This window comes from Halyomorpha halys, unplaced genomic scaffold, assembly GCF_000696795.3.
Source record: "Halyomorpha halys isolate HHAL.00 unplaced genomic scaffold, Hhal_1.1 Scaffold1036.1, whole genome shotgun sequence".
NCBI lineage: Eukaryota > Metazoa > Arthropoda > Insecta > Hemiptera > Pentatomidae > Halyomorpha > Halyomorpha halys.
Genome location: NW_027109566.1, coordinates 429,256 through 441,276, shown reverse-complemented (window position 1 = coordinate 441,276; position 12,021 = coordinate 429,256). Strand labels below are relative to the sequence as shown.

The 12,021-nt window shown below is 33.0% G+C and overlaps 1 protein-coding gene across 1 annotated transcript in view; it reads left to right on the top strand.

The window, feature by feature from the left end:
* LOC106687994 (uncharacterized) overlaps nucleotides 1–9,839 on the top strand; it is a 23,020-nt gene extending 13,181 nt beyond the window's left edge. Inside the window, exons 9-10 of the mRNA XM_014432244.2 lie at nucleotides 289–417; nucleotides 9,670–9,839. Coding sequence (XP_014287730.1) covers nucleotides 289–417; nucleotides 9,670–9,786 — 246 coding nt within the window. The 3' untranslated portion in view covers nucleotides 9,787–9,839. The remainder of the gene's footprint in view (nucleotides 1–288; nucleotides 418–9,669) is intronic.
* The last annotated feature ends 2,182 nt before the right edge of the window (nucleotides 9,840–12,021 follow it).

The following is a 12,021-nucleotide window of genomic DNA, read 5'->3' as shown; positions in this document are numbered from 1 at the left end:
ATTATTATTCTAAATTAAATTTTTTCAAATTTTATCATTAGTAAATGGTTAATGATTAAAATGTTATTTAAAAAAAAAAATATTTTTGTGATTTTGTTGTAAAGCAGACCTTTTCAAGTTAGATGCCATTTTATAGGTTGAATCATATTTGGTATGTATCAAAAGACGACATGAAGGATTTTTTAGCAGGTTACAGTATTTGAAAAAAAAAATCAAATAATTTTAATAAAACTAAGAACTATATTCTTATTTATAAAAGTAAGCATACATTTCCTTTTTTAATTATAGGAACTACATCCAGATTTCATAAATAAGGAAGAACACCCAGATTCTTTGATAGATGTTGATGGTACATCTTACATCAAACAAGAAGATGAGAGTTATCTGAGCTCTGCACATACAGATATAAAAATTAAGGTACTCATTATTTTTTGTGATAAAATGTTGAGTGCATGATAAAATTATTTTAACCACAAACAATTAAAGTATATATCGTGTTTAATTAGGTGCATAATAAGATTTCCTTATTTATTTATTTTTTAAAATTTCTTCTAATCCTTAGACCACTGATAATCAGTATGAAATTTAATGGGAAAAAAAAAATTGAAATTACAAGAAAATTGTAGGACATAAATTATTCTTTTTTGCAAGTTTTTTTTTTTTTTACAGTTCACTCTAATAAACTATAAGACTTCCTGTACATGACTACGTATCAGCAAGATAATTGAAAGACTTTCAAATGCTTTTTTGCGATCCTCTTGGACCGTTTACATCTACAATTTAGACTTTTCTCTTGAGTCATTGCTTAAAGTTTCTTGTCTGAACCAAACTATTTTTTTTTTTTGTCACTGTCACATTTTTTAAAAAAATAGAAATATGATAAGAAATGGGAGTAAAACATCAAAACACTCATGGAATTGATTAAAAAATTATGATCTAATAAAAAAATAAAGATTATCTATTTTGCTTAAAGGTGTAAAACCCTCTGGTTTTCAATGCCTATGGCATGATAAAAGTAAAAAATAAATAAAAAATTTAAAAAATAATAAAAAAAAATTAATAAATAAAATAAAAAAAAAAATAAGAAAATCAAAATCAAAGAGGAGTTATAATTTAAAAAGAAGGTGATGTGCTTTTAAAAATTCAAATACTAATGTAATTTTAGCTTCCTCATCTGTGGGAGCTTCTGATAAATGGAATGATCTATTACTTTAATTAAAATTTTAGGGTTTCTCATGATCGGAATAATGAATACAAATTTTATTTTTGCGAAGATTAAGATATTGCAGTTTCATAACAAAAGATAATGGTCATAATTTTCTGCTTTTTCCATTCAAATCGGATATTTTACTTTTTTCTCCTTTACTTATTTGTAATTTCTTTAATATTTTTTTTTTATCCATCGTTTATTATTGCTAACAATGAGATCTGTTTGTTTTTATTCCAAATAAACAAAATTAAAGGTACTTTGGGGAGCACGGGGAGCTCTGAAGTAAGGGGCACGGCTACTAACTCCAAGGACCCGAGTTTAAATCCGTCTGGTGAGAAAATTATTTTCTGTTCCACTGTAACCGTGAGTCAACTCCCATGGGTTCTGGAGCCCTCCTGGGGTCCACCCAGCCTCTTAAATTGGGTACCCTTAATTGAGTATAAATCTGGCGGTCGATCATGATTCTGACCAAATCACCTCCTTGCACAACCTGGTAAGTAAGTCTGGAAGTAACATTACTTCCTTAGAAAGTACTGAACCCTAGTTGTAGCGATAAAGATTTTGTTTTTTTTTTAAACGTACTTTTGGGGAAGATTTTTTAAAAATTCATCATTTAAACCCTGTGATGGCATGATGAATTTAATTACAATCGTAGGAATCGTTTTGGAGGAAGAAAAAAAATTAAAAAATCAATTCTATAAAATCTTGTTGGTTGATTTTATTGAAAAAGTTGTCACTTCCCAGACCATGGGCGTACCCAGTGGGGCAGGTGGGAGCGGCTGCCTCCCCACCCAGAAGTTAAAAAAATATAAATTTAATAAACATTTTTTTCAAGCAAATTCTAATTATACTAATTAATAAAGCACTGTGAAAATTATATATAATTTTCTTAAAATTTTGGTTTCATTCTTTTTTTCCACGTTGAAATGTCACAACCTAATTGAAACTATGACCCCACCTCAATTTGATCCTGGGTACACGCTTGACCCAACTTGTTCTAAAAATTGAAGAATTTATTTGGCATAAACTATTCATTACATTTTAACGATTATTTGAAATTTTATTAAAAAATAACTATGAGTTTTCAAAGTTATTTAATTGGCTCCATTGTGACTACTTTAATAAAATATTGATGATAAAAGAAATATTTCATGTAAGACAGAAATATACTTTTAAAATGTAGTTTTACTTAATCTAATCAGTACTATTATTACACATCAGAAATACACCATAAGCAACCACAAATATTTAGTAACTACTCTCAAATCTCCAAATATATTTTTTAAATTTTAGTATCTTATTAGCTTACTTGAGAGAAGAATCTGAAGATCATCGATGCTCCTGCTCTGCCTGCTTAGGACTATTTAAATCAATTTACAGATGTGGGCACGTCCTATTGGGAATTTTGATTTCCCATTTTATGATACCCACGAGTGTGCCTCCATTATTGTTCTCAATTGCTTCTTATAAACATGATATTCCATTCCAGCAGAACTGCATTAACATAATGCTATAATATGGTTTTGTAAATATTACACTTCAGCTTGTCTTTTGCTTTTGTTTTCCTTTTAAATGGTATTTTCTAAAAGTATCATCAACTTATCAGTAAGGATATATTACGGTTGGGGAAGTGGTAAGAGGTCAATCCTGGGCTTAGAATATAATATATATTCTTTCTGAACAAAATTTATTGTATTGAATGATGATGTAATTATACCGTCATATAGAAGTATTCTTAATTATTGTAATTTTCCTTTACAGATGGAACAAGTTCTTAGCGATGATGGTGTATCAGTCCTATAGGACTGAGGATAAAGGAAGTTATAACTTTAAAATTTGACAGTAGTGTGGAGGAAATAAAACCAATGATGATAAAGTACAATATAAATATTTATTTGTAAAATGTTAAATAATTAGGAAGTAGTACTTTTTAAATTTGTTAAATAAGTTATTTGTGTTACAAAATGATAAAGAGCATTTTCAAACACATTTTAATTCTACTCCTTGTTTTCTTTTAGACATTTTTATTAACTACCTTTTTTTTAACTCACTGAAAAAAATCAGGCCTATCATGTTACCAAGCAGAGGAGCTCAAACGCATACTGAGGGCTTTGTTGAGAGGAGAAAAAGCTTTATTGCAAGAAGAGGATGCAGAAAATGGAAGTCCTGCACAGAAGCAAAACATTAAGAGTTCTACCACTGGCTTAATAAAATCAGGAAGGCTTTAATCACTATCTGAGCCTCTTTCCTGGACAAAGGAGGCATCCTCTTACTGATGAGTTTGAGGTCCTTGCAGAATGTAGTGAAACCCCCAGTGAAACTCCCGAAAAACTAATACCTAGATGTCATCCTCAAGGAAGCTAACACAATTGACATTAGAAGGAAAATAATTTCTGTAAATATTGGGTGTGGTTTATATGGGTGGAGAAGAGTAGCCGATGAAGCTTCTGATAGAACCTCTGGTGAAACAACAAGAGGAAGATGAAACATATTTGTCTATTTATAATCTCATTACTCCTCATTAACTCTTACTTCAAGACATTCAGTCCTTTAGAATTAATAAAATTATACAACTCTGGCAGCATTACTAGCACTGATAACTAATGTACTTGTCCAGATACTGTATATAGTTAAATCTGGCTCCTTTGTAAACATGTTGATTTATTTTATTATTGTTCAATTAACAACCAACAGAGCGTATTAATCATATTTCACATCCTTAATGAAAGGAGACAAACCCTGGAAGAATGGTGTCGAAATTTTAGGATAAAAATAAATCCCATCGTACTTCTAATATTATCAATTAATATGTCCAAAGGTTTTGAATATCATTTTTTAAAATTTGTTTTGTGATATCTTTCTACTCCTGATTTTATTTATTTTATCTTAATTTCCAATATTCTTCAGCTTTCCAGTAAACTCAACAGTTTTTGCTAGAGTCACTCCTCTCGACTGCTCTATGGTATACTTTAGTAATGTTGCTCTTAACCCTGTAAGAACACATCCGCTACCTTGGACTACATCTGGACAAACGAATAACTTCGAATACTCACACAAGACAAAAAAAAACAGGAAACTGCGCGTCGATTCCGACTATTACAGCACTTACTAGACAAATGGTCTAAACTTCTACTCCATTACAAAAGACCTTTCTAAATGACTATAATAAGGACTATCTGGACATATGCGATTGAGCATCTTAAGGCGGATCCACATGTTGGCCAAGCCGTAGCGAACTCAGGCATGCGCGAGCATGTGGATGCGTGGCTTGGCTTGGCTGGTACGAGTTGGCCTAAGCTCGTTACCGATCGAGTCGAGAGTCGGTTTTTTGAGAGGGTTCGTGATTACCTCTCTGAAAAACACTGACTTGTGGATGGTCCCGAATAAACCGTTAATGTTTACCGAACATTTGTACAAGTCTCTAGGCGGATCCACATGTTGGCCGCTTGCCACGAATCGGAGGCTTGTACAAATGCTCGCGCATGTCCGAGTTCGCCATGGCTTGGCCAACATGTAGAGGCCCCATAAAGGGTTAGATTCAACATATCTTATATCAAAGGTACTGTGTATGTATTGTAATTTACAGTTGTAAATGTTTTTTTTATACCATCGAATTTTGAGATGAGGCGCTCAACTGTAGTTCACATATCTTAATTTGTAAATAACATTTTTTAATTAAGTTGTAGTAAATCGATATACGAGTGGACGCCTTTAATATAAATTGCATATTTTAAAAAAAAGTGCCTTCAAAATAATTGATGGTAAGAGTACCGAAAGTACTTGGTACTTTTTCCTTAGAAAAGCGCTCAAATCATAAAAAGTAATTGAGTTCTACACTTTTCTTGTAGGGTGTGATATGTATGAGAGGCACCAGCTGGATTTTTTTAACTTGAAGTAATTTCTTTTCTCGGCATAACAAAGGGGCGCCGGGCCTAGGCAGAGACCCGATCAGTAAAACATTTAAAGTAATGTACAGAGATATATAGATAACAGAGGGTATGCGCCTCCTGGGGACGGTTGGCCGTGTAGGCAGAGATAAACAAATAAGCAGCCCTTATCTTACACGTGGCCACTTTAAACACCTCGGAGAAAATACAGCGAGTGTCAAAGAAAAAAGCCGCCTTATTTTAAACATGAAAGGTAGGAAAAAGACTGACTTTCGCCGAAGGTCATTGGATCTTCTCACCCCCTCTGAACAAAGAAAAATCAATCAAAGAACAGAAATCAAAAGAAGGAGGAGTCAGAAGGAGAGGGCAGAAAATAAGCAAAAAGGGCAGGAGGAAGATTCTGCATGGAGCACATTCTGGGACAGTCGGACAGTTGGATACAGTCTGGGAGAGATGGAGGCTTGAGGACAAGCTGGGAGAGATGGGGACTTGAAAAACGGTTGAGGAACACTTGAAGACCTGGAAGAGGAGAGTCTGGAGGAAGAGAGAGCGGCTGACGAGTTGGAGGCCAGAGAAGGAAGTCACACCTCGCAGAGGTTCAGCAACGATCTGCCGCGACAATTGCCAAGCCGACCGACGTACCAAAACAAGTCAGACCTTTTCCGTTGTAATTTGAATGGCAAGAATAGAATTAATAACTTAGAGTCAGTATAAATATCAAAGATCCCTACTGGTACTTCTCAATTCATAATATAACAATTAAAGCATAAGGAAACAGGTCTTTCATGCTCTCATAATATTATTCTTTCTAATGTATATATATAATTGTAAATATAAAATATGTAACAAAGACTTTACTTTATAATTAAGAATCCCCGCATGTCACCTCATATATAATAGCATAGTAAATTGGTGAACACGATACCGTTGGAAAGGAACTCCAATGATTAATTATAGATATTCGTATCTAGCATACCATGGCGAGGGGGTCCATGGTTTCTAGTTTTTGAATTAAATATAGCACATACTTTGTCAGCCGGTTCCCATCAGGAACCGATAGATAATACATAATATAAATATAAATATATAATACAAATATATAAATAGATGAATAAATTTAAATATAATACGTGTACGGGGAACCCCTAGTCGGATTTAGAAATCCCGAAGCCCCGTACACGACAGGTGCTATGTGATCGTTGACTAACTAGGTAACGTACGGGTGAGAGAATGTTACGTTGAAATTATTGAATCTAAGATTCTAAAGTTTAGGGCAAAAGTTAACACAGGTCATGGTGTTATGGCAATATTTATTGAACACAGTAACAACACGGAACGGAACAATAGGAGAGACTATCTAACTCGTATATATAATGTGGAAGGTTATACAAGAAACGTGGTCGAGACAGTGTTGCCACAGATACACAAATAAATTATCCAATAGAAATGAATGAAACTGAACGGCGAATTCAAAGTATCAGAAATTTCATTAGAATTGGAATGGATTTCCCAGTCCTTGAAAAATAATGGTATTGACATGAATAACGCAAATACACATTGTCAACACTTCTGAGGTGCTATCCGAGAAATTCGGGTCGGCTACTTTTGAGATTCAAAATTACTCGTGATTGATAAGATCTTAAAACATCTGAAGTTGTACCGAAACGAGATTGGTACTAACCAAACATGGCGATCCTTTTTCGAATTATATACATGCCCAGGAAAATACATGTGTCAATGCGTAAGTGAGAGTAGTACTTGGAATTTGCTATAGGAGACTAATGGAGGGAATGACAAACAGTAAAGATCCCAGCACCGAGCTTTGGGGACAGCTGCTCCTCTAAAAGTAAAAAAAAATTAATTTTTATTCAATTATTATTTTTTCTAAAAGTGGAAAAAATATTAATTTAATAAAAATTATTTTTTTTTCAAGCAAATATTAATTGTAAAAACTAATAAAGCACTGCGACAACTTTATATCATTTTCTTAAAATTTTGGATTCCTTCGCCTTTTCCGTACTCTGCAGGTGGTGGGGACAGGAGCCGAGAAGCTGCCGCCGACTTGTAGGACGAAACATCTTCCGATCAATCAACATGGTGTGAACACCTCCAGTAGGCGAAGTAGCAATGGGTGGGCTGAAGTCCAGAGAGATAATAGCTACACTTCAGTTACCCAAGTTTATGCTTACTCAACTATCTGGGCGGTTAAACGCCATCGAGATATGCTACGGTTTAGACGTTAACTTTTAGTGGATCAGAAGATTCTATTCTAATCTTTATTAGTTAAAGTAATAGGAATCTTACAATATATAACATGGTTATTAATATGTACAGCCAAAGTATTTAAAAGAAAGAAATATTTCAATACACCATGTTTACCTGACGGCTAGTACTTCTCGTTGTGGCAGCTAGGTAGCGTCGTGTCGGTAGGTAACGCTCGAACGGCAGCTTGAGCGGTAACCAACATACTGTAGGAAGGTCGCTACAGATTGAATAAAAAACTACACAATAGTAATGTATTAAAAAAAAAAATAAGAACTTATTAATAACATAGGAAAAAAAATTAAACCAGTATTTTTCAGAAATATTTTTTTAAAGGAAAAATAGAGGTTTTCGTCAAATTATATCATCAATATTTAAACTATCGATGATAAATATCGATATTTCGGCATATTGATATTTTCAAACTTCCCTACCGGTAACAGGTATGTCTTGGGATGTAGAACACAGAATCTTTGCGGTGCGACGTTATTATGTAAATGCCGAGTCAGTGGAGCTTACACAGCAAGATTTTAGAATTTATTTCAATGTCGGGCGCCATGGTAACGTTCCGGACCGGTATACGATCCTAAGATGGGTCGACAGCTCAAGCACGTCGGGTAATATCCTGAAAAATAAACTTCCAAGGCCTTCTACACCTGGAGCTTTCGAAAATGAAAGGGTTTACACGAGCCGTACCTCTTCCGGTGGTACGCCATCTCAATCTTTAAACAGACAACGCAACAGAGGATCAGCTAAGAACTACTTAAATTTGTATGGATAATTTGATATCATACCATTAATAAATTTTAAGGTACTTATGTATTAATTCGACCGACATTTGCAACCTACAATATAACCTTCTATGTTTATTTCCGTAAATTGTTGACTTAACTATTGTGTTGTGTATTGTTCACTCTTTTTCTTTGCAAAATAATGTTAAAATTTGGGAAGTATCCACAACGGAAGAAAGTGGTGAATGGTGTTTTACTGACTGTAGGAGGGCGCGTAAGACAGAACTGAGAGATGTTAAAACTATGAGCATAATCATGGTTATGATTTTGTTAACCCTGGTATAGTATTACACACACCCAATATACTTTGTAAATTAATACTTACCATTCGGAGTTGGGCATGAATCATGACATGAGTAATTTAATTAAATTTTCAATTACTTGTTTCAGTTACACCATAATTACACTAAGATAACCTTTAACGGTATAAAACATTTTAAAAAAAATAGTGAATTTTAAGAACAATTACACTGAAGTAATTATTAGACGCAATTACAATTACAATTATTCCTGATGCTAAGTAATTGCAGTTACTTATTGACCTTTAATAATTGCAATTAAAATAACAATTACCTGAAATCAACTCATGTGTATACATCTTTCTTTGAGCAGATTTTGGAAATAACAGTACAATTATATTACGAAAAAGTCCAGGTACAGACTTTATTTTACCTTTCCGCATTTCTAATATATTCTAGTCCCTTTTATTATTATATGTTTTCGGAAATGCTAATAATGAAAATAAAAATTCAATTTTTCAAACTTTTATGATCGCGCTCATTTGTATTGATTTATTTTAACTTTTAGAATTTCTAACATTCTGAGGTCACTTAACATGTTTTCGGAGGTGCTGAAAATGAAAAAAAAATCAGTTATATTTCCATATTCAGCACCTTCGAGAACATATAAACGGCCCTTAATGTGTTAGAAATACAAAAAGTTAAAATAAATCGATACGCAAAGGTTCGATCATAAAATCGATTTTATTTTCATTTTCAGCACCTGCCAAAATATATAAAGGGATCCAAATAAATGAGAAATACAAAAAGTTAAAAATAAATTAAAACAAGCTGCCCGATCATGAAATCCATTTTCAGCACCTTCGGTAACCTATGAAGAAGTGGTTTCCAAACTTTTTTATTCTACTGTCCCCTTTCCAGGAAAAATATTACTTCGCGCCCCCTGGAAATCATGTTTTTAAAAATTTTAATAGCAATAAATCGGAAATATATATGTAGTAATGTTTCTACCTTTTTTCGTAAAATATAGCAAAGAAAAGTGTAAATTAGAAATATTGAACTTGGAAATTATGAAACTATTTATTTATTGAACTCAGAATAGAATGTAATACAAAAAAAAGTTAAAACATTCGAAATGAACTTAATGAGAAGGATGAACCGTTTAGAATAAAATATTCATTTTCAATATTTCTAAATTGCAATTTTTTTTCCTCGGAGTTACACAGCTTAAGCGATAATATTTAATTATATTATAATGAACATTTATTTTTTCATTACAGTATGAATCAGAAAAAGTAAATCCCAAGACTGATAACTACAAAATTTTCTGTAAACTAAATGAAGAGGATTGGGAAACTGAAAACACTATAATACTAAGGGCGTACGCTCTTTTTTAAATTAGTGATCATTGAAACTAATAAAACTATGAACCTTACCATGTTTGATATTACTTTTTGTTTTAAATCTCAAACTTTATCTTCTACAAATGTTTGCGCACATCTTTTTTATTTATATCTCTATTTTCAATGATATAGCAAGGCGCTAATCAAAATCAAATAGTTCTGGAACCATTTGTTTGAACTATTAGGAATAGAACTATTTAAAAGGAACTCTCAAAAGTTTGAATTTGTCTACTAAATGATATAACAAACTCATGCTCCCGTATACTATTAGTGTTTTATATAATTATAATTTGGTTGTTCCTGGTAGATATTTACTTTTTATATGGTTATAGTACCAGTATTTGATAGTCCTAAACTTAAAACATTTTAATAAGTTCCATGACAAAAATAGGCTATTAAGAATCCATTATGAAGAATAATTTTATAATGTAATATATAAACATATAAATAGTATTATAATTGTAAATATGTTGATTTAATAAATAAAGTTTACCAGAAAGAATATACTGAATCACAAACAAGTTCTTACAGATGGTACCTCTCACCAGCCTTTGTATCGTTAGTAGAATCAATACCCCACCGAAGGTGCTGAAACAGTACCTTCTTGGGACAGCAAATAAGACATTCAGTATACTCTTCCAAACTATTTTGGTATGAAGAGTCTTATTTCACGCTAGTTCCCTATTGATCTCCCTTTCTCTTCTTTCCTCTATCTTTTTTCCTTTCGTAGGACCCGGCGGCTAGCTACCCGCCGGGCCTACATGCCTCCTTCATATCTACAGGAATAGTACCTGGTAGAACAAAGTTACTTTCCTGCATGACTCGGTGGCTGGCTACCCTCTGGGCTTGCATTCCTCTTCGTTCCTACAGGAATAGTACCCTGTAGGACGATGTTACCATCCTTAGAGAAATTACGGTTGTCACCCCTTAAGTCTCATCCTGTCTATTCACCTCCTAATCAACTACCTTACCTAACTTGAATACGCATTTCCGAGACCTCCGGTCAAGAGTACCTAAAGTTATCACTTGGAGTCAGATAATTTAACACAACCATCTCGACACGTATTTTGATGATACATTTCGCATAGCATCTTGTAGTTTCTCAGTTCACCTTTTATTACTGGATGTCTCTTGTCAACAATGTGTGTTCCTCCTGGATAAAATAGTTAAGTAGGTAAGTTTGCTTTATCCAGCATTATTTTTAAATCGAAAGCCCTTTTTATTCTTTTATTTGTGATGCCTAATACAACACCATCAGAGATCCAGTGAATTAGATAATGTCTGTAGTTTTATGGTTAATACATATCATATCAAATACTGGTTTGCAGAATTCATGTACAAATCTAGTGTTCGATACTCCCAGCCAATAGCTGGTTTTTAGAATATTCAATAAAATACTACCCTTCCTAATCAAATTACTATTAATTCTCAGTCAATTTTTTGTTTTAAACATTCTTCTCATATTAGTGCACCGCCCCTCTTAAATTGATGTCTGGAACGAAATAAATTAAAGAGTAATTTTCATGGGACCAGCGAAAAGTTCCCGAAATAATTTTAAAATCCCTAAAATTGCGAAATTGAAACGGACTTCAAACTAAATGCTAAATTGTGTAATATTGTGTTTGCATATTATAAAATTCAAAGACTTGATAACCAAGTATTAGCATTCAGAGAATATAGTGGTAATTATGTTCTCGAAGATAACTTATGTAAGATGGTTAACCTTCCTCTTAACACACGACAAAAAGTAAATAAGCCATAACTTATTTGCAATTCCACAGAATTTCTATTCCGGTCAAATCGTGGGACATCGAATACAAGGTGGATAATGAAAAATTTGTGTAAGTTTTTAAACGTATCAGTAAACGGAATTTCATATCTTCAGTCTGAATATCAAGAGAGAATCCTGTCAGAATAGAATCACGTAAATGTAATGAGTGGATTGAGCAATGTAATGAAATTACCTGTTAGCCCGCGACTCTGTGTAATCTTTAATTCAGCGCTGTGATATATGAGCTAGTGAGAAGCTAGGGGGCACAATGATATTTTAGGAATAAGAAGTTAATTTCTATCTACTTGTACCTAAATTATATTCAAGTTTCAGTATTGATTAAATTTTAAAATTATCGATAATTTGACAATATGTGTAAATGTGATTCAATTACAGGTTTATAGGAAAAATGTGTCATTTGTTTCTCTTGGATTCCTGATTCACTGATAGATTATTGC